General features: G+C 33.9%; 3 protein-coding genes and 1 non-coding gene across 5 annotated transcripts; 2 read left to right on the forward strand and 2 right to left on the reverse strand.

Annotated features, from left to right (window-relative positions):
* Positions 1–208: 208 nt before the first annotated feature.
* Positions 209–4341, reverse strand: LOC140873854 (mitochondrial inner membrane protein OXA1-like). Its single transcript, XM_073277129.1, has 9 exons — positions 3618–4341; positions 2980–3070; positions 2181–2228; positions 1967–2025; positions 1758–1833; positions 1491–1622; positions 1003–1110; positions 814–868; positions 209–723 (listed from the first exon to the last, which is right to left on the reverse strand). The coding sequence occupies exons 1-9, from the start codon at positions 4109–4111 to the stop codon at positions 473–475; spliced, it is 1314 nt and encodes a 437-aa protein (XP_073133230.1). The 5' UTR covers positions 4112–4341; the 3' UTR covers positions 209–472.
* A 924-nt stretch (positions 4342–5265) lies between these two features.
* LOC140873877 (NAD(P)H-quinone oxidoreductase subunit S, chloroplastic-like) lies at positions 5266–6254 on the reverse strand. Its single transcript, XM_073277154.1, has one exon. It carries the CDS (start codon positions 6077–6079, stop codon positions 5381–5383), a length of 699 nt encoding a protein of 232 aa, XP_073133255.1. The 5' UTR covers positions 6080–6254; the 3' UTR covers positions 5266–5380.
* Positions 6255–10924: 4670 nt separating this feature from the next.
* TRNAA-CGC (transfer RNA alanine (anticodon CGC)) lies at positions 10925–10997 on the forward strand. The gene has a single exon. It is a non-coding gene; the product is annotated as a tRNA-Ala (tRNA).
* Positions 10998–16591: 5594 nt separating this feature from the next.
* Positions 16592–21206, forward strand: LOC140873832 (UDP-glucose 4-epimerase GEPI48). Of its 2 annotated transcripts, XM_073277105.1 has the most exons (10): positions 16592–17065; positions 17762–17811; positions 18638–18773; positions 18882–18983; positions 19241–19468; positions 19538–19570; positions 19820–19898; positions 20262–20344; positions 20530–20621; positions 20773–21206. In XM_073277105.1, exons 1-10 carry the CDS (start codon positions 16883–16885, stop codon positions 20858–20860), a joined length of 1074 nt encoding a protein of 357 aa, XP_073133206.1. In that variant the 5' UTR covers positions 16592–16882; the 3' UTR covers positions 20861–21206. The 2 variants fall into 2 exon arrangements, with proteins under 2 accessions (XP_073133206.1, XP_073133207.1); XM_073277106.1 differs by lacking the exon at positions 19538–19570 and having other exon boundaries at positions 16605–17065.
* Positions 21207–22078: the final 872 nt, after the last annotated feature.

Genomic DNA, 22078 nt, shown 5'->3' on the forward strand with positions numbered 1-22078 from the left:
AGCTGTCGCGACAAAGTTTCGGGTAAAAATGATTGATTAATATAACACTGTTTTTATTTAAAATATCGACGATTTCGCGAACGTCGTGAAACGAAAGGGCGATTTCACGGATTTCGCGGCCGTCGCAAAACGTTTTAGGTAATTTTTTCAATTAAAATTTTAGCAAATTATATAATTATTTCTATTTTTATTATAAAAATATCTCGTGACGATAACCACGACCGTTCCGTGAAATTCCAATGAAATTGAAACGACAGTTTCCGCGACACTCTCCGCAACCGCACTGCGAATCATAATCTCGCCCCCCCTATCTGATTTTCCTGGCTCCGTCCCTGATCGCATCTCCGGTTCCATGCATGTAGATTAACTAGCCGTTGAGTATAAATTAAGCTTGTTTTTAAGTACATACAAACAATTGGTATGTTTACCAGGCTTTAGTGAACTTCCGAAAAATCGCCCTTTTCATCGCCTATTACTGCCTTTCTTCCTTCCTTCCTCTAACTTCTTTCTCTAAGCTCTTAATCCGTTGGCTGAGCACAGACGGCGAAGCGATTTGTGGACTTGGAGGTACATGTGATGAAACCATGTCGGATGAAGAGGTTGCTGCATGCTTCTTTACTACTTCAGAGAGTGAAAAACCAGGCTTTTGATCGATCAAAGGCTTCGTCGCCACGGGTATAATTGGCACGCCCAATAACCTTTTAACCTCAGGCTTCTTAATCACTGAAACAAAAAGGATTCGTTTCACCCTGTAAAAAAATCCAAGAAACTGGAAGAAATATGAAATGATAACTCTAATATAACATGACTAACCTAAACCATAAGCGAGTGAAAACAAGTTGGAGGTAATCCAGTAGCAGAAAATAGCCTGTGTATCCATCATACATAAACAAAAGAATCAAGGTGGAGGGAAATCTTTACATTATGATTGACGTAACAACAGAGGCGAGCTAATTGTAAGAATTCAATGAGAAAAATAATCTTATAAGATAAAGCATTTACCTTCGGAAAACTTGCGGTTAAAGGGATTGTCAGTACAGCGAAAACCCTCGACACATTCTTGATTGTGTTGGCCACGGGGTTGCCTTCTAATCCTTCCTGGGCATTGCACTAAAAAGGGAGAGTGGATGAAAGATTAAAGAAAACAGACATGACTGAGGATTCAGATGTGACACAAATCATGTCCCCGATACCATAATTGCCACAGCAGTAGAGCAAAATCCACACACAAATTGAATTCTACTGTTAACTGCAAACACTACTCAGAGATGGTAATCTCCATTTTTTTTAAAGAACAAACAGTACAAGATCCTTGGTTTTGTATACTTTCTGGCAATTTTAACAAAGTAAAGGTTCTTGGTTTTGGAATAAATGATCACACAGAAAATTCAATTAATGCGTAAAATAGTAAGCAAGAATTTCTTGAACTCGTCACGACTTCAAACCGTCAAGCAGACTCTGAAATAACATGGGAGAGAAAGGTTGCTAACCTCCACTGTGATCCAAAATGTTAAAGCCGTTAAAACTGGAAGAATGAACAAGCTATCAGGAGTTGACAAATCGGTAAACCATAATGCTCCTCCCTCTTTAAACGATGGAACATTTTCTGCCAATTTTCTAACCTGCACATAGATGCTGTCAAATGGTAAAAATGTTTTTATATATTTATACAGGAATTAAGAACACTATATAGGAACATTGAAATGTAAAGGAGACAGCATCATCTGTGTTATTGAGCATAAAAAATGTCATCTTACAGCAAAGAAGAAACTGCAAAAGATGGGACCGGAAATAAGAAGTCCCTTTAAAGGGGTGAATGGAGTAACACCATACCTGCAACACAAAAAATGAAATCAATTCTAAGAACCAAATCTTTATCGAGCATTGTTGATTTATTCATTTGAGAGTGTTTTATTTTGCATATGCTGGCAACCGGCCTAAGGACCTAAAATAGAAAGCTACTTACTCCTTGAATAATTCGTTCATCCTTGCCCGACCATCAGCCACAGCATCAGGACTCATATCCTGTGAAACAATCAACGAGTGTGACTATGGAAGGCGTAATTATATAAGATGTCAGGCAACAGAAACTAGTTTTTAAAGCATAAAACACCAACATCAAAAACTGTTTATTGTTGATCAACGATATACTATAGTAACCAAGAGTCTGAGGCTCATACCCTATTTTGCATTTCTTCCTTAATCTCCTCCAATCGCGGCCGTAAAAGCTGCACAAGAGCACGCAATACCATAAACGTGTCATCATTCAAGAGATACGAATAAATAAGTTGAACCAAGGCCATATTTAGAGGGCATGGCAGCATCTTAAGAATGCTCTGAGAGCAGGCAGGCCATGGCCCATGGCCAAACAAGTAGAATTTCTAACTTTTGGCCCATTGATCTTGTACATTGTGTTGAAATGTAATAGCATCAGACAGTGCTTTTAAGTAATTGCAGTGTCAGGTCCTGGATCCACCATGTAGATTTGATCCATCGGCCAAAAAAAGAGCTGGGTCGAGACCACAAACAGAGACAGGATGAAATAATAACAGTGGTTTCTTATTCCATCGCCCATGAGACCGAAACATGGCGTTATGAACTTATGTCCTGAACTTTGCAAATGTTACACAGTACTTTTTGCACGTCCCTCACTTTAAAATTCATTGGATTGAGCAAGTATTCTATCAATAACTCAATTTTTTTTTTCTCCCTCTCTTCTAATACACGAGTAGAAAAGTTGGGGCCTGGGGAAGATGGCAATTGATAAAATTCATTTGGCATACTGAAATTTTATTTATCAGTCCACCACCTCCTTGTCACTCGTAACTATGGAGTAAAATGAGATGCGGATTTCCATGATAAGAGTATGCTGACGCAAGTAAGAAAGAAATAGAAACTTCGATATGCCAGGTAGTGTCACAAAAAACTGGGTGTAACAACAAAATGCAAAGGAAAAGAACGCGCAGCTATGGCCCTTACAGTAAGTCTTGAAGTAGAAATCAGATGATTTATCATAAGAGGCAGCTGAAGCCCACGGATTAAAATAGTTGTCAGTGCAATTGAAGCCCACCTAAACACAATTAAAATTTTGAAGAGATCATCACTTAGCCAATCAACAATGCAAAGCACAACCAACCCAATTAAAATTCCGACTTATGCCTCAAAGCAATCATAAGGTTGTTGTTAATACACCTTAGAAGGTCGCCTTTCCATCACATACAAACGAACAGCCACATAGCCCACGTCAATAAAATGCTTAAAGTATGCGGCATTCACTCGCACTCAAAATCACATTTTCAATAATGAGCTCATAATATAAGTGGCAGCCATAAATGTGACCAAAATTCTCATAATTTCTATCAATAAAACTATCCCATGATCACTAAAGAATCTTGGACTAGTCCAATCTTTTAATATAGGACCGTCATCTCCTGGTTTTAAATAAAAATTCGCATGAAACCAAACTTCCATATCTCTGAATTGTGTGCTATAGACCACGCGTTTACCATTAAAGTTGTAGTTTTGATAATAATTATTTCCCTTTCAGCAGCTGTACTGGGCTAAATCCATAAGAATGATAAAGCTTTACAGTGCGTAAAATCTAAATATGTCCTCACCAATTAAATCCTGTTTGCATATGCACATAATCAATCAAGTACTGGAGCGCAGCCACGGGAAAGATAGAATCTGCCGCCACAGCTGCCACCTCATTCACCACCGGCGCCACCTGCGCAGCCACCTCCACAGCGTTATCCCCTAATGCATCCGCCACATCAGACATAATCTCAATATTATCAGCCGCCCCTTCTCCGACACCACCACTCGAGAAATTCCTGGCGAAAACAGACCCACCGTAGCCGGCAGAAATCGTAAATTTCTGATCTTGAAACATCTTTGTCGACCCATTAAGCTTACTGAAACCATTTCCGTGGACGAAAAAACAACGTTGCTGGAAAAAAATTGGGATTGCACCGTTCCTGGAAGTGGCATTGGTATGCGATTCTTCAAGATCGTTCTCATCACGATGAATATGCGAAAATGAGGGGGCAACCCGTTTCTGCAGTTGATAAAACAGCTGCCCTCTGGCTGTGATGCTCCGCCTGTAGGCCATATATTATACACTCGACCAAAAAAAAAAGCTTCAATTTTTACATTAATCAATTAAGAGTGCTTTCTGATATCTACGGGCAGATTCCACTAAGTTCACACAACATCGAGACGCGATGAAAATTACGGGGAAAATGCATTCCTAATTGTTGTATAGCATGCCGTTAGGGTTTTGGAGTTGGGCTTTTAGCAAGCTAGTAAAATCCAACGGCAACCCCCTCTCGAGTGTGACGTCACTAGCGAAAACCAATATTGCGAATTTCATTAATATGTTGATAATTTTTTTTTTTTAGCAATGTTATTTATATAAAGAAACTACTACAACAATTTTTACATCATATAAAATTTGATACAATAAATTAATTTATTAAATCTCTTAATATATTGAATACAAAAACTCAAGGACGTGACTCTCATAATTTGTAGTCGAAACTTTGTTTTTACTACAATCTACTTTTCTTTCCACGCACACCATTAAAAACAAATTAATTGCAATATTTAAAAAGCCATCATGATTTGAGAAAAATAAGATCTTTTGTGAGACAGTTATATTTATGAGATAGATCGATTCAGTTCATATATATATTAAAAAGTGATAATTTGACATTTAAACAATATTTTTTTATAAGTCGAATTAGAAATCTTTAACTCAAAATCCAACCATGAATCGGTATTACATAAATTTTTGTATGTTAATAATTACACAGGTTGGACAAAATTGAACTGAACTTTAGAGAAACTGATAAATCGTAAGATTAAAAATTTGATATATATATTTTTAACTTTAAGTGGGAAAAATTGGATTCTAGTTACTACTTACTAGAGATGCAATCAAATATACTAGTGGAATTCATAATTATTTTGTTATATTTTAATTATTATTTGAATGACAATTATGCAACTATATTAAACATATAATCTGTAGAAATAAAACACTGTCATAAAAGTTATAAAACCACACAAAATTATGTTAGTACAAAGGACCCAGTGGCTTATTAACAATATAATAACAATAAGTAAAGATATTAATATTTAATGGGGAAAAAAAAATCATCTAATTCCGCTTGCCAGCTTTTTACAAAGACAGTCGAAAATTAAGGTAAATAGATCAAATTATCATTAACAACTGTATACTCAGAATTAAATAAATATTTATTTGAAATCAAATGGGTTACCCAATTATATATAATACACAATTTAGATTGATTTAATGGCAGTGATTGAATCATACAAGTTCAACAGTTCACAATATAGCAAGAGAAATAAAATTCAATCACGACCTCATCTCCACCATTTCTTCGAGAATTACAGACTTGGGATTCACCATCGGAGGCCCCTTCTCGCGTCGCTCGAGTTCCTCCAGCCTGAACGTAACGAGTCGATCCCAGTTCCCACCTTCAAACAGCACCCCCGCTTTCCCATCTGTGATCCTCTGAACAATCCCACAATACATGTGGAAAGGATTGCTCGGATTCTTCACGATAGCGATCATTCCGGGCAAAATCAGCGGCAATTCCGGGGGCTTCGGTTTCTTCACCAGACTTTTATCGAACACGAATGATTTCTCCTTTTTTGGAGGTGGGTTTTGCGCGATGAACATCTGGAGACCCCTTTCTCCCCCTGGGAATCCGCCTGTCAATCCCAGAAGCTCCTTTTCGAACCCATCTTCTGGTATGTTCGGGAGAGACGATGACTTATCTTCTTCTGGTTTCGATTCAGTAGCGAGCTGGGATGATTCGGGTACCTTTCTTTTGAGTTCTTTTCCGAGATTTTCTTCGCCGCTGCAGAGTCCTCTTCCCCCCATGATTTCGTAGAGGTTGAATTTGGCGGTGGGGATGTTTCTGAATTGGGGCTTGGTGTTTGTGCAAGTTGGTGATTTTTGAGTGGTGATGATGGGATTTGATCGGCCGAGGAAGTGGGATTTGGGCAGTATCGGGGGTTGAATAGTCGGGAGGTGGAATGAAGCAGCCATGATTCTTGTGTTTTGTGTGGATGGAACCTGTGAAGACGAAGGGTGCAGAGATGGAGTGAACTGTGAAGTCTATGGGAGCTTCGAATTGTGGCCACAACTCAATTTGGGCTTATATCTGTTCCACACCAACAGTGTTTTTAAGCCAATTTATACAAATAAATCTCATGTTACAAGTCATAATGTCATGTTCTCTGATTTTCTAGTAGTATTTCATATTTCTCATTTTCATGATATACATAACTCACACACATATTAATAGATATATAATTTTTACATTTTTAGTCTTAGAGTCGCTTTCTTTTGTTATTTAATATATTTTTTTAGATTTAATTATTATCATCAATGTTCTAATAAGCTTGATTAAACGTCGCTTACATTTAAAAGTTTCCTAAACATTTTGCTTTAGCCAAAAGCAGTTTTAAAAAAATAAAGTTTCCTAAACATTTTGCTTTAGCCAAAAGCAGTTTTAAAAAAATTGTCAAACATAATTTGATTATATTAAACGTCATTAAATACGTTTAAGTATGACTTTTTGAAAACAAAAAATGATGAATGAGATACCAGGATAGAATACAAGTCAGCGGATTTATTAGTTAGTGTTGATGGTAATAACATAAGGGTGTGTTTAGTTCGTGTGATGAGATAAGTGAGATATTGATAAGTTAGTGGATAATTTAAATATGATGTATAAAGTGTATTGTTTGGTGTGAATGATTAATTTAAAAATATATGTATTGTCCTGTTTGGTGCAAGTGATAAAATTATAGATAGATATTTATTAATGACCAACTACCCAATATGCCCCTACTATCTTTCACGATTTACTTATCAAAACTCAATAATTTCGTTCCAAAACCCACGTCCTTCCTCATTTTTTACCCCAACATCTCGTTCAACATATGGAGAAAAGGAAAGCATGTGAAGGTTGGATGTGATGTGTCTTTGACGATCTTTCCTCTTCTGGCTAGGTACTACCTATTTCGTTCTCTGATTTTATGTGCCTTTGATGATATTTCTTCCCAGATTGTTTTTAAAAAAATTTGGAATGTATGTGAATCGATTCTGTGGAGATGTTGAAGGTGAAGTGCATATTAAATTTGAAATCTCTTTTTAATTAGTGGTAATTTAGTAGCTATAGTTTGCTTCTAGAAGAGGATTCGTCCATTTCCAAGAGTGATTGATATAAGAAATACAAGACTTAATCCTCAATAAATGAGAGTGAGGTAAATTTTACAGTATCCAATAATTTCCTGGTTGAAGGCCAACTGTAAGGCCCAAAAATTCGTCACGTAAATCCGCATGCATAAGTAGGGGATTTAATAATTTTAAAATAATGTGAAAATGTGTTAAATTGTTTTTATGAGTTATTATGTGAATTATGTGATTTATTTGCATGTTTTAAATATTATTGCGGCATTTAAACTGCTAGATGGTAATTTATGAAATTATTTGAGAAAGGTTATTTTATGATCGCGTAGGCGGGACCGTGGACGGACGAAATATTACTTTTTCATCCAAAATATTTTATGAGATTTTTAAGAGCCCTAAAATATTATTTTAAGGTATTATTTCATGAAAATTGTAGCATTTATTAGTATATATATATGTGTGTGTCCATTTTTATCCAAAGTAAGTCATTTTAATGACTTTTAATAACTTTTAAAAATCCCTTATTTTTATATTTCGGGATTTAAGTTAAATATCAGATTTAATTATTTTGTATTTAAGAGTTTTAAGTTTATTTTATTTTATTCAATAATTACTTAATATCTTAACCTTGTTTTATTAACGATTTAACATAATCCTACCCCTTAAACCTACCGTAAATTCACCTAGCCGCCTCCTCTTCCCTTCTTCCCCATCTCCACGTTCCCCAGCAGAGAACTCATCCCCATAGCCGACTTGTAAGATTTTTCCTATTGTTTTTTAGATCAGTTCATCACGGAAAGCCGTACGCTCGATTTAGACGTCGTTTCTTACAAATATTCATCAAGGCACGTTTGATTCCATTCTTGAACACCATTTAGATCATATTACAAAGTTTTTATGCATGAATGATCTGATAATGCATGTGTATGTGAATTGAAATGAAAATACTCAAGTTCATGCATGCACTCACGTTTTTACACTTGTTGGATTGATTTGATTCATGTTTCTGGCCATGGAGAGTTCGAGCCTGCTGTCCTATGTTTCATGGGTCTAAAAGGGTCCCTTGGGGTCAGGTTTGGTGGGTGGAAAGGGGCTGGAGATGGCTAGGACCGAAGCCTTCTTCCTTGGCTGCAAAGTAGATTACGACAGTTTCGGGATTCTCGAATCGTGGGTCGCTAGGGTGGTGTAGGGATCGGTTCAAAGCAAGGCTTGGTTTGTTGGAACCGCCCAGACGTGGGCTACGTCTGGGCGGTGGAGCTCCGGCCATTCGATGGCCGGAGCTGGCCGGCAGCAGGCCTCAAAGCTTGCTGTTGCTCGGCCGTTACATGCACAATTTTGTGCAGGTCACATTTGTTGAAAGTGGGCCGTGGGTTCTTGTGTGTTCATGGGCCGGGCTTGGGTCCTTAGATCCGGGTCCGGGTCGGGTCAATATGTGACGAGTCAAATTAATTTTAGTTCGGATCTAGATTTTTATTAATTGGGCTCGAGTATTTTATTTTAATCAAGAGTTTAAATTATTAATTAATGGGTTTGGGGTTTGGTTAATTAATTAATTGGACTAATTTAATGGGCTTTAATAATTATTGAGGTGAGCCCACTAATTTGTAATAGGTCGTGTGATCCATGAGAATTATTGGGCCAATTTGTGTCGGGTTTAGTAATTTTATCGGTCAAATTTATAAGTTAATTGTGAGTTAATAATTTTATTAATTTAACTTTAAGTTAATAAGTTGATGAGCCTAAATTATGTTTTTAGTGAGCCCATTAGTTTTTCATGGGCCTGGGGGCCCATGAAACTTAATGGGCCAGGTCAGGTTGGGCTTTTGAGTTTTTGAGTCAGTTTATGAATTTATTGGTTTAAGTTAAGTGGTCAGCAACTCGAACAAGTCTTTGGAAAAATAAATGTCCGTAAATATATATTTAATTCATATATATAAGTATGATTTTTAAGAAAATAAATTAAATATATATTTACGGACAAATTTTCATGAAATAAAGAAATAAAGAAAATTTTTATGTTCATGCATCATTAATAATTTTTATGATAAGTTTAAGTGCATGTTAAGAAAAAATACATTTTTATGGAAGTTGAAGTGAAGGTGAAAAGTGATGTGGTTGGAGGCCGGGATACCTAGGCCCGGTGACCTTCCTGATAATGTTTATGTATGATGAGCTTATGGATCCAGCTGAGAGGGCTGGTGAAGTGGCAGCACAGAGGTGGAAACCCCACCGCCGCGTACGTTGGTTTTTTTAGATTGATCAATCGCTTAGTATGAGGCCACCGACATGGATACGACCTATTGAGAACTAAGAAATCATGATAAGTCATTTTATGAGATTCATTAAATATGATGTTTATGTTTAGCATGATGATGGTGCAATATAATTATTTATTCGTGTTTATATGCATATAATTTTAAGACCATGCACATATAAGTATATTCACGTATTTTATATGATGTGTGCTTGTGCGTGGTTTCATATTGTTACATAGGGATAGAACGTGTTGAGCCTCTAGACTCACTAGATTTAAATGGTGCAGGTGAGCATAATGTCGTTGAGGATAATGTGTTTCCGACTGGCGGCGAGGGCGTATGAGTATCCAGACGGCTAGAACTCGTGACCATTGCTCTATGATTATTTTTACGTTGAGATTTAGAACACCTATTTTTGCACATGTTTTAGTACTTTAGATTTTTTAGTATATGCATGAATGTTAGATTTAATTATTTATTTTAAAGTTTGCATGGATTTTGTTGTAGAATTATTATTTAAAATTTTCATTATGGAATTTTTATAAATGAATATTTAGTAATTAATTTTAAGTATTTAATTGCACGTGTGTACTTTTATTGTATTTATTGTGTATATGTATTTTAAATTAAGTAAAGTTATTTTTAAAGTATATATATATTTATATTCATTATTTTATAGTTAGAGAGTTTTAAAAAAAAAATCAATAGGAATTTTAGGACGTTTCACCAACACTTGTTATTTAACGATTATGGTGCTTGGTAGTTACCTGCACATCGAACGGGATATTCTTGGAATGGCCAAGGAGGATAGAAAGAGGGATATATAATATATGGGTAAGGCGTGAGTTTATTTAAGTCATGTTAATAAATATGTATCCCATGTAGATTATATTCAGTGGCGGAGCCACATATAATGGCAAATGGCACCCGGGCTGTAGCCCGGGTGGCCCGAAATTTTTTTACAATTTTATATATATTGATTTTGGGAAAATTTTAGATTAATTTGATAGTAGACCGGGTGGTTCGATTCAAAAGTTTAAACAATTCTAGAGTTTAAAATTTTAGTTCGGGTAGTTTAGAATTTCTGGCCCCGCCATTGATTATATTAGGATCTATTATCCAACATGCTACCAAACCATGGTTTAGCCTAGTTTAGAAGACTATATCCCACCTAATACTACCAACCAAACGTGCCGTAAATGTATAATCTTGGATTGCTAAGAGTATCGATGATGAATATGTAGTCGATATTGATAATTTATAATTACAATGTATAAAAATTGCTAATGTTCTAGAGTAATCTAGTTAAAGTGAAATGGTATTTGATGATAAAATGAATGATAGAATAGATGGAGTAGCTAGAATCGGATAATTTCGAATTTGTTCTTGATGTGATAACATATAAGTTATAATAAAACAAAATGAATCATTTGAACATCAAGGGGGTGTAGCTCATATGGTAGAGCGCTCGCTTCGCATGCGAGAGGCACGGGGTTCGATTCCCCGCACCTCCATGTTTTTTTTTCTTTTTCCCCCTTTCCTAATTTCCATTTTTGCCCTCGGAAATGGTGCATTTCCAAATAAAATTCCACATACTAAACACATTGATTTATTTTTATGATCGTTTTTATCATACCATCTCTATAAAATATATCTGATATTTTTGGGGATTTATAATTTTTTTTCAAAACTAGTTATGCTTTTTAATATATTTAAAATAATACTTTTGGGTATCTTAAGTATTTTAATCGATATATAAAACCATCATTTATAAAAAAAAATATATCTCATTTATGTTTTATTGCTCGTGCTTATAATTTCTAGATTAAAAAAAAAAAAACAAGTACCGAGCCTGAATTTAATTTCTTGACAATTGGCAAATTGCAATCTAACATTAAAAATCAATTATAAAAATAAAAATCTTCATTGAAGGACGTTTGGACATGGTCACATGGCTTCACTTCTTGGACATGCATAAAACCAGTATATATCTTTTACTATTTATTAAGTCTAAGCACCTTATAAAAACTATGATGACTTAGTTTGTTTTTCATTTTTCCAAAAAGCCCTCTTCTTCCACGATTACTTTTGCATTTTATCGCTTGGTTTTTATCCGCTCCTCTCTCCACGTCTGAGGCAAGCCTCTTCACGTTCTCTCCCAATTCCCACGCTTCTTCTCGCTGCCTTCAATGCAACTGATGGATTCTTCTCCAAATTTACGATTTGGAGAGACACGGTATTTCTTAATTTCCTCTCAATGTCTGTTAATTTGGATTTATGATTTTCTAATACTCCAATTTTCCTCCCCCTCCAGTTATCTTCTGGATTTACGAATTTGATTTTCCATCGGTCTGGAATTTTTTTCTGGATTTACAAATTTGTATGTCTACTTTCTTTCATGTGACATGAATCATATTACTTTGTATGACAAAAACTGAAATTTGGGTGAATCACGCTGTTGTTTCAGGCTCACATCAGAGAATTGTATACGACCATTCAAATTCGGTAAAATTGCGATTTATACTATTTATTTTAGATTGCGCTTCAACTCAGTGCATTTTTTTTTATCTTGACTTGCTATGAAATTAAAGTATTGATTCAATATGTGGTACCAAGAGTTTGTTATGAGGTCCGTTGCATGGAAAATATTTAGATTTCGATTGTTTCATTCTGTTTTGATTGTGAATTTGGTGGATTTAATATGTGCTACGAAGAGTTTGTTATGAGGTTGATGAGAGTTTAATACTTAGTGTGAACTTGAAGTAGATCATTGATTGCAGTGTTCGTGATTTCAAAAGGTTTACATGTCTGCTCTTTCTTATTACATGCGTACAAACATATTTCGCGCTTCAGAAAAATCGAATCTCGATGAAAAAGTTTCATTGGTTCGTTGTAGAAACAGTAAAACATTGGTGTTTTTTCCAAGCCTACAAGTTGATTACAGAGCTCGCTTCATGTGGACTGAAAATTGATAATTCATTGCAGTCTTTATCATGTCAACAAGTTTGCACATGAATCAAGTGATATATTCAATATACTTGAGTTCAAATTTAAACTGATTTAGTTGATAGTTAAAATAAGAAATTTTTTCTCCTTCAGGATTTCTCCTTGGTTTACAAACTCTCTGGACTAATGAGCCATCGAAAAACCAGTTAACAAATCTATTTTATGCTCTTATTAATCATTATTTTTTAATCTCTTTGTCTTATATATATATATATATGTGTGTGTGTGTGTATTAGTAGAAAAGCAGAGGGGATGATGGAATATTTATGCTTATTTTTTAATATCTTTTTATGTCTTATGTGTTTTTCAGCTGAAATTGAAAAACATCTCATGTTTGCAATGATCTCATTCTTTTATGTATATTGTTTTTAATTATTCTCCATGTCATGTTAGCAATAATCTCATTGTTATGTCGTACGTACTTGTTTTACTTTTTCTGAAAATATTTAACTGGTGATCGCTTCTTTTCCGTGCCTCTTTTTTATGAGATTTCTGAACTCGATTTTTCTTTGTTCAACTTGACTTTATGTGATTGTGATTTTTTTAATAGATCCAAATTTTTTTTGCATTTCATTCTCTTGATTTCTAGAATGAGAAATGAAATCAATCAATTAAGATTTCAAAATCGGAACTATTGGAATGCCTAGAATCCATTTCATTTCATTTGGATGTGAAAAATTTCTAAATAAGATTTTACCTTCTCAGAGTTTAAATCTTTCCCTGATGGAGGTTGTTCCAATGGAATATTCTGCCATGTTAGTAATGCAATCAGTTTTTGTGAAACGATTTTCATAAGATCATCTACACTTTTCACATTTTCTCCACTGATTTCATTAAACTTTCATTTGCGCCGCTAGAAAAAATTGTACCCATTCTTGGATTTATTGTTATGTTTCTTCATTAACAATTATATTTTATTTGAATCATTTAGTGTTTAAATTTGTTTTTCCAAAAAATATAATATCTTTTTCATGTTCACTTTTGGCTCCATGCAGTCAATTTTCTTGAACTGCCACCTAATGTGCATTTCAAGTTTAAAAATTCAAATTAATGACCGAGAATCGGTAAAGATAGAATCAAATATATTCAGATTCATTCGAAATCAGTTTAAATTTAACTCATGGATGCGATCTATTTATATATATATATATATATATATATATATATATATATATAAAACTTTACTATGCTGCCCACCTATCATGTCCACCACCATTTCCACCAATGATGTGACATTATTCTATTGGATGTGATAAATTGTAGGTCCAATAGAATAGTGCCACATCATCGGTGAACATAATTGGTGGGCATGATAAGTGGAAAGCATAGTAAAACTCTATATATATATATATTTCAAATTTTAATTTTAGTGAAACGTTTTCATATTATCATCTACACTTTTCTCATTTTATCCTTATTAATTTTAGTCATCGACCCAGAAAATATGTCTCATTCTCAATCATGTATTCATTCTCAATCATATAGCGATTCTTCTTCAGTAACAATTAGTTTTTTGAAGCATTTAAATAAAAACATTTAGTGTTTGAATTTTCTTTTTTTCAAAATTTAAAATAAATCTATTTTTTATATTGATTTTCGGCTTCCAATCAATACACATTTTAAGTATAAAATTTGAAAGTGTGAGAATCAGAAGGGATAGGAACAAATTCTATTCCGACTATATTTCTTAATCAGTTTAATTTTAAACTCACGGATGCAATCTATAATTTTTTTCCAAATTCTTTAAATTTAAATTGCTATTACTTTAAATATTGTTCTACTATATATTCTAACCAGATTTGTACCTATCTCTTGCGATTCTATCTCATTAGTTTAAAATTTTAAGCTTCAATGTATACATTTTATTTAACCTTATAATTCTTCATATCTATTTTACTCTTTCTTAATTAATAATTATATTGTTGCGTTTCTTTTTTATTTGTGGTTCTATTGTATCATATATATTCCAAACCTTAGATTCATATTTGAAGCTATCTACATTTATTGAATTCTTCTCTCATTGAAAATCACTTGAGAAAATTTAGATTTCAAGAAAATATGTATTTCATTCTCAATTATATTTTATATTCCTTCTCCAGTAATCATTAATTTTTATTTGAAGCATTTAGTGTTTTAAATAAATTGCTCCTTCAAAATTTTATTTCATTTTTGTTTTGGTTCTCGAACTTCAACCACTAACGAAATTATTTCATAAATGAAAAAACACAAAATTATCGATCTTATCATTTCAAATGTTAAATTATTTTCAACATTAATGTAATAACAGTCAATCAAATTCTCAATGCATTTATTTTATCATTTGGATAGCAAGTGCATTTTCGGTTGTCCTCTCCACTACAACGCTCATATTTTACAAACAAAAACATATGATATCTAATTAATTAACTGGGACAATGCAAATTTCACAACAGCAAATTGTCTTGATATCAATACAATTATTGTTTTGAAAAATATACACGATTACTTTATAAACTAATTATAATCCTTTATGATTTTCACTTAAATACTTAAGTTTAAATTTCATTTAAAATTTTCTACAAGCTCGCGTGTGCCCATGTCAAGACCGATATTTACGAGTTATCTTTTAAATATTGACACATATTAAAATGCTATTATAGTTGCAATGTAATCTTCAGCTCCTACATGAGCAAATGAAAGACAATATTTAAATACCGTGCGAAGACGCGAGCACGAAGACAATTATTATATGAAGAACAATGACAAACACTCATATTGATGGTGATATTGATAGCAATACAATAATTTTTCACATCAAAATTGTGTGGTAAAACGATCCGTATAATCAATATGAGTAAATATCACACATAATATTTATTATAAAAGACCATTATATATATGGTATCAAATTATATTTGTTCAACACACGTATTGTGTGTGTGCCCCGTCCGCTAGTTTAAATAGGCCGAGCCCAATGAAACCGAGTTCGGATTTTTTTAATTGGGCTGAAGATCCAAATGTAATTAACCCAATTCATCTAACAGTTATACTAATTACACTTTTATAGGGTTGCATAAGTTAAACTTGGACCCACCCAGCCAACTCAATTGACAATCTTAGACGCCACTAAATTTCTACGAAATAATTTGAATTTGAAAAATGACGTGAAATGATTATAAAATACGTCGAAATGACTCCAAAAATAACTATTCAGGATTTGTATCCATTAAAATTAGATTTATATAAACAAACCAAAGTTTTTGTGATTATAGATCTCACATATTTGGTTTTAAAAATTCATAAATCCAAATACATCATTACCCCAATCACTGTTCAAGATTAATAAATTTTATATTATTATTAGTGACCATTAGCTATAAAAGGGAATAATAATAATGCTATAATATATTTGGTGGTGTAAAGTTATCAATATTAGGTGGCAGTCAGGCTAAGCGACCAAAATTTCTGTTTTCCTAAGCTACAAATTCCACGTTAGCAGGCTCAATGAATATATACATGCCCAATCTCGATCATGAAAATAGTAACTTTTTTTAAGGTTGCGTATGGAATCAGAAGATTTAGATTCGAGATAATATTTGAAGAAAATATTGGAAATGACTCTAATTAGCATATATTTGAAATTTACTACAATCTATAATTATTAAAAAAATAACTAGTTTGACATTTGAAATCCATTCTCAATGGAAAACTTAACTAAAAAATATAATTGTTATTATGGATTTGAAATCTTTAACTTTAAATCCATTAATCAATTTGGTTGATATAATTTGAAGGTTACTACATTAAACCCATAATTTTATTCAGTACGCATCTAAGTTGCTGTGGGTTATAACAGCAAAAATCACTGGTCTATACCAAATATTAAATCTATCTGTTATTTTTTGAAACATAATATTATATAAATCGAAACCAGAATCATTTACCAAATATGTGTTTTATCCATATGCCAAAATGGAAACCAAAAGTAAAAGCATAAAACTCATTTCGGTCTCAACATTCTATTGTATGCATATAATTAAAAATGATCGATCTGTGTTAATTAAACAAAACCCATAATTATATATATATATAATTAATCGGAAAATAAAAGGATCTACGACAATCTAATTATGAGATAATTAAATACAATTAATTTTAATAACCTCTATCAACTTTCTTCTTATATTCAACCTGGGCAGGCGATCCAAATTCCACTAGCAATTGGCAAAATCCTTGGCAGCGAGCCAACGTGTCTATATAATATAGCCAATGCACACTATTTCCGCATACTGACTCCCGACTCCTATAGTCTCTAGAGCTCCCCTTTTGTCTCTTCTCCTGCATTTTGCATCTTGAAAATCTGATTAATTATCGAATTTTTATTCCGGATTTGGCACTACCCTCGATCGGAACGATGTCGCGGAGTATACTTGTGACCGGGGGTGCGGGATACATTGGGAGCCACACCGTGCTGCAGTTGCTGTTGGGAGGATACAAGGCCGTGGTGGTCGATAATTTGGACAATTCTTCCGAAATCGCCATCAAGAGAGTGCAAGAACTCGCTGGTGAACATGGATCCAATCTCACTTTTCACAAGGTCCCATTTCCTTGATTTCCTCCTCTTGGATTTTTATGGGGTTTGTGATTTTTGGTTTTTGGGTTACGGTTTGTGTGGAAGGTTCGATCTTGGTTAGTATTTGCGTACTGAAGTGGGGTTGATTTCGTAAAATCGAATTCCATAGAGTTTTGATCGTTTGTTATGCAGTGGATCTGTTTTATTTTGGGTAGTTTCTGGTGTTTATGGCTTTGAGGATTCATGTTGAGATATACACATTTTAGTTTTGATACTGATGCCAGATTGGGTGGACTAGTGCAATTAATGTGAATACTCAGATAGTGGGCTAATTTATTGCCTATCATGAGTTTGATCATTGATCTACATTTCTCTCTGGGAGTGAGCCCCTAATCAAATTTACCATGCCGATTGAATCATGTCACTATGGCTGGAGCTACGCGAGTTGTGTTTGTTGCTACAAAAACGATTATTCGTCTGCCTATTAGGTTTTATAAGATCGTGTTGTGGGGTAAATATTTGAGTTTATTGTTTTCTGAATTGTGATGAATTAGGTGGACCAGAGGGGGTGCTTTTAAAGTGAATCTGGGAAATTTTCTTCTCTTCATCTTAGTCTCGGCCTCTAAGCCAGCTGTGTCTTATAATAAAATGAATTGTGATGGTGTTTTTTTTATGATGGTAATTTTTAACTCCACTTCAATGGTTTGTATTTGATTGCAGATAGATTTGCGAGATAAGCCTGCACTTGACAAACTTTTTGTTTCTGAAAAGTGAGTCTTTTGTTGGGTTTGTATTATTTTATTGTTTATCCTCAAATAAATATCTGATTTCAGTAGGGATTGATGAAAAATCTGGATTCATGGACTCTAGTTCACAGCTGAAACACTCATTTTCTTTACTCTTTCCATTAATGACATGTATCATTGTTCTCCAATTACCCTAGGGCCAGTTATGTAGCAGATGCCAAATTCTTTTGATGTTTGAAGGAATTTGGTTTTCTTTGGTGTAGGCGGAAAAAATTACACATTCATTGCAAGCTGTTTATATGCTCAGGATAGTTAAAAATTCAGAAAAACATGTATTATGGTGAGATCAGTGAATAGAAACCAACTTAAGAAAGAAACCAAACAATCTTTGAAGGATCATAAGAAGATGTCTTCCAATTGTGTGAAAACTTAAAATATTGGATTGCATTGGGCACATCTGGAAAGAATACGATCGTCAATCGATATTTGCATTGATCAAAAGTTGTGTTATTAATTAGTTGAGACTAGTTACCCAAGTTGGTTTGTCATCTTATTCCTCGAAATGTCGCCACAAAGGCGGTCTCGTTCTTCATTTAAATATTTAATACTATTTTTTTCATTTAAGAAAACTATGATCTGTATATTTCTTTTACAGTATATATTAAGACGCTCATCTCAATTTAGATCTCTGGGATAAGTAATGGTGTTTAACTTGTCACGAGATAATTTTATCAATAGAAATTTGATTTGTTATCCATTTTAATAAATCAGTAGAGGGATTTGTTATATTGGTTCTTCAAAAAATTAAGCATTGACCCCACGTTTGCTGCTGAAATTGCACTCAATTTAGGTTTGAGGCTGTTATTCATTTCGCTGGATTAAAAGCAGTCGGCGAAAGTGTGCAGAAACCGTTACTGTATTATGACAACAACCTTATTGGCACAATTGTTCTACTAGAAGTAATGACGGCGCATGGCTGTAAACAAGTATCTGTCTAAACTATAGTGTGGCTCATGTATATATATGTGTGCTTGTGTGTATTATTTTCAGTTGATTCCTTGTCTTAACTGGATTTACTTGCTCTTTATTTTCAGCTTGTATTTTCGTCCTCAGCTACTGTTTATGGTTGGCCAAAAGTGGTACCATGCACAGAAGAATCCCCCATAAGTGCTGCAAATCCCTATGGACGTACAAAGGTAATTATTGTGTCAATTATCAGCATAAGTTAAATGAATCTCATCTAATGATATTAATCTGCGGTTGGGGTTGAATCCGGGAATTATTGGAGGGGGGTGAGATGGGTTGGCTCATTGAATAAAATTTCAAAAACTACTCGTATGTCTGCCCCCTGGTGGAAAAACTGCTTCCTGTAGTTAGCCCATGGCTTGTTTGTTTGAATTCCTTGAGAAGTGTCAAATTATTGAATTCACTTTACATTATTTCATTTACGCAGCTTTTCATTGAAGAGATCTGTCGTGACATTTACAAGTCCGACTCTACATGGAAAATCATATTGCTGAGGTACTTCAACCCAGTTGGTGCACATCCTAGTGGCTATATTGGTGAAGATCCCCGTGGGATTCCGAACAATCTCATGCCCTTTGTACAACAAGTTGCTGTTGGAAGGCGGCCAGCCCTGACAGTTTATGGAACTGATTACAAAACAGTGGATGGAACTGGGGTAAGTATTCTGATATGCATGAAATTTAGATTTTTGACAACTCTTCCAGTCTTTTATTTGTTGGTTTAGGGAACTGATTACAAAACAGTGGATGGAACTGGGGTAAGTATTCTGATATGCATTATGAATGGGTATGAAAGTACATGTACTTATTGAAGTTGGGATTTCATCATATTTTTTAAAATTGGACTTTTCTGCATGGTACAATTCTTGATGTTGTGGTTTGCAGTATATATTTTCGTTCAAAATCAGGCTGAAAACTTGTATCCTAATTATATAGATATCATTGGGTATTGATGCATTAGTATATTTATTTCATTTATAATCCGTTTTACTACTTGTGACTTCCAGGTACGTGATTATATCCACGTTGTTGATTTAGCCGATGGCCATATCGCCGCTTTGAAGAAACTTGCTGACCCTTCTGTAGGTATGAACCCTAATTTGAGTATTTGTTCAAAGCTTATTTTCCTATCTTACTTGAGGTTATTCTTGTAAGATTCTGCCATTCTGGCGTGGATTTAGAGAACTTAAGGTCTCATTGTGATTCTTAAGGATACTCAAATAAAACTTTTATAATAGTGGTTGGTGAAAAGCAACTTCTCATCTTTTTCTGGGTATACTGATAACAAAAAAGAATTCAAGTACTTAGAGATACATGGTTCAATGGATTAACTGATTATGGTCCTCTCGAGCTGGAGTACTTTTTTTTTCTGCCCCATTTAGGACCTCTGATTTGATATTTTTTTCCCTTGCTTAGGCTATCTCATGTTAATGAATTAACTTCCTGCAGGTTGTGAGGTATACAATCTGGGTACTGGGAAAGGTACCTCTGTGTTGGAGATGGTGGCAGCGTTTGAAAAGGCTTCTGGGAAGGTCAGTTCTTGAGATAATATTCAGCCCACTTAAGATTTACACGTTCTAAAAATGGCCCTTGATGTAATCCTTGTATCTTTTCTTGATATCAAGTTCTTAGGTACACTGCATATTTGTTTGTTAAAATCGTGTATCAAGCAATACCCTCTTGCATAATTTCATATCATTTTTGTGTGCGTGTTTAGAAAATTCCACTGGTGATGGCTGATCGACGCCCTGGTGATGCTGAGATTGTGTATGCTGAAACAGAAAAAGCTGAACGTGAATTGAACTGGAAGTAAGTGTTAAATCATGTTAAGGCATTGCGTTAACAAAAAGAAATCACCTCATTTTTAACAGCACCACATAATCGACAGCTTTCTTCTTTCAAATGCTAAGTACCTGATTTGCCACATTTGGGCTAACTTGAAGGGTTCACATTGTTGCAGGGCGAAATATGGCATTGAAGAATTCTGCAGAGACCAATGGAACTGGGCCAGCAAGAATCCTTATGGTTACGAGTCTCAGGCTCCTTAATCTCTAGTTGAAAGTTGAAACATGTGTCGTCCGTAACTGTATCTTCGACTGATCGGTCATTTTCTGTCTTGCTGCTTTCACGGATTGAGGTGCTATATATTATCGCCTTGGCTGAAACACCCACAAAAAAAAAAAAAAACTCGGAATTCTTGTCGATTTAGGCTGAGTTAGCCAAATTTTAATGGGGTTTTCTGAGAAGAAAGCTTTACCATCTACTGTGTTACATGAGATCTAATCTTGGATACATTTCAAAACTTGTTTAGTGAAAATTAATAAATGCAGAGACAATCTGGCCAATCTTTTTTCTTTTGCTTATATTGAATATCTCAGCGCTTGCATGTGGTGATCTCTTGTTCATTTTGTTCTTTGCATTTCGTTTAGAAGAAAATGAACCGAGTATTTGTAACATGAACCATATTGCAAGCACGCATGTTAAAGAGTGTAAAAGTCAATGCCCGGTAGGTTTTGATTATTTTTCCCTTTCATTTTTGTTGTGTTGAGTGAGACCATAATATTGGGTCATGATAATAAATAATTCATCCTTTTTAGTCGTTCAATTGAAAATTATCAAGAGTCAATCATATAATTATTTAAATAATTTATTTAAAATAGTCTCAAAGCTCACTTTGAATTTGCTAAAATCATTGCCTTCGCTTTGGATAATCACATTTTATAATTTATATTATCATTATTATTTATTACTACATTTTTTCGGGTAATTATAATTATTATTACACTTTATTATACATGTATTTGTATTATATATAAGTTAATTATAATGTCAGGCGTGTATGTAGATTATATTATATTTTATATAAAAAGTCGATCATAATGTCACGTTTACATTAATGATGATTCAATGTTATTAGTTACTTCATTTAAAATCACAATTACCAACTACCAACTAAGTTGGAAGACGATTGAATAGACATTATAAACACTCCTCAAATAATTGCAATAGCTTTAATCGGTGATTAAATTTTATAGATGGTAGAGCGTTTAGTGTTTCAAAATAAAAGTAGAAAGATAAAAATAAATTGACTAGAATAATTTTAGTAGAAGCAGAATCAATATGTCATCATCTTTTGAAGCTACTTTTAAGAAGTGCATAAAATTGAGTTTTCAAAGGAAAAACAATCATCACTTTTATTTTCAGTGATTAGATGTTTTAAAATTTTTATTAACAATTTTTTTATTAATATAAATAGTTTACACAAA

This window comes from Henckelia pumila, unplaced genomic scaffold (assembly GCF_033568475.1).
Source record: "Henckelia pumila isolate YLH828 unplaced genomic scaffold, ASM3356847v2 CTG_80:::fragment_3, whole genome shotgun sequence".
NCBI lineage: Eukaryota > Viridiplantae > Streptophyta > Magnoliopsida > Lamiales > Gesneriaceae > Henckelia > Henckelia pumila.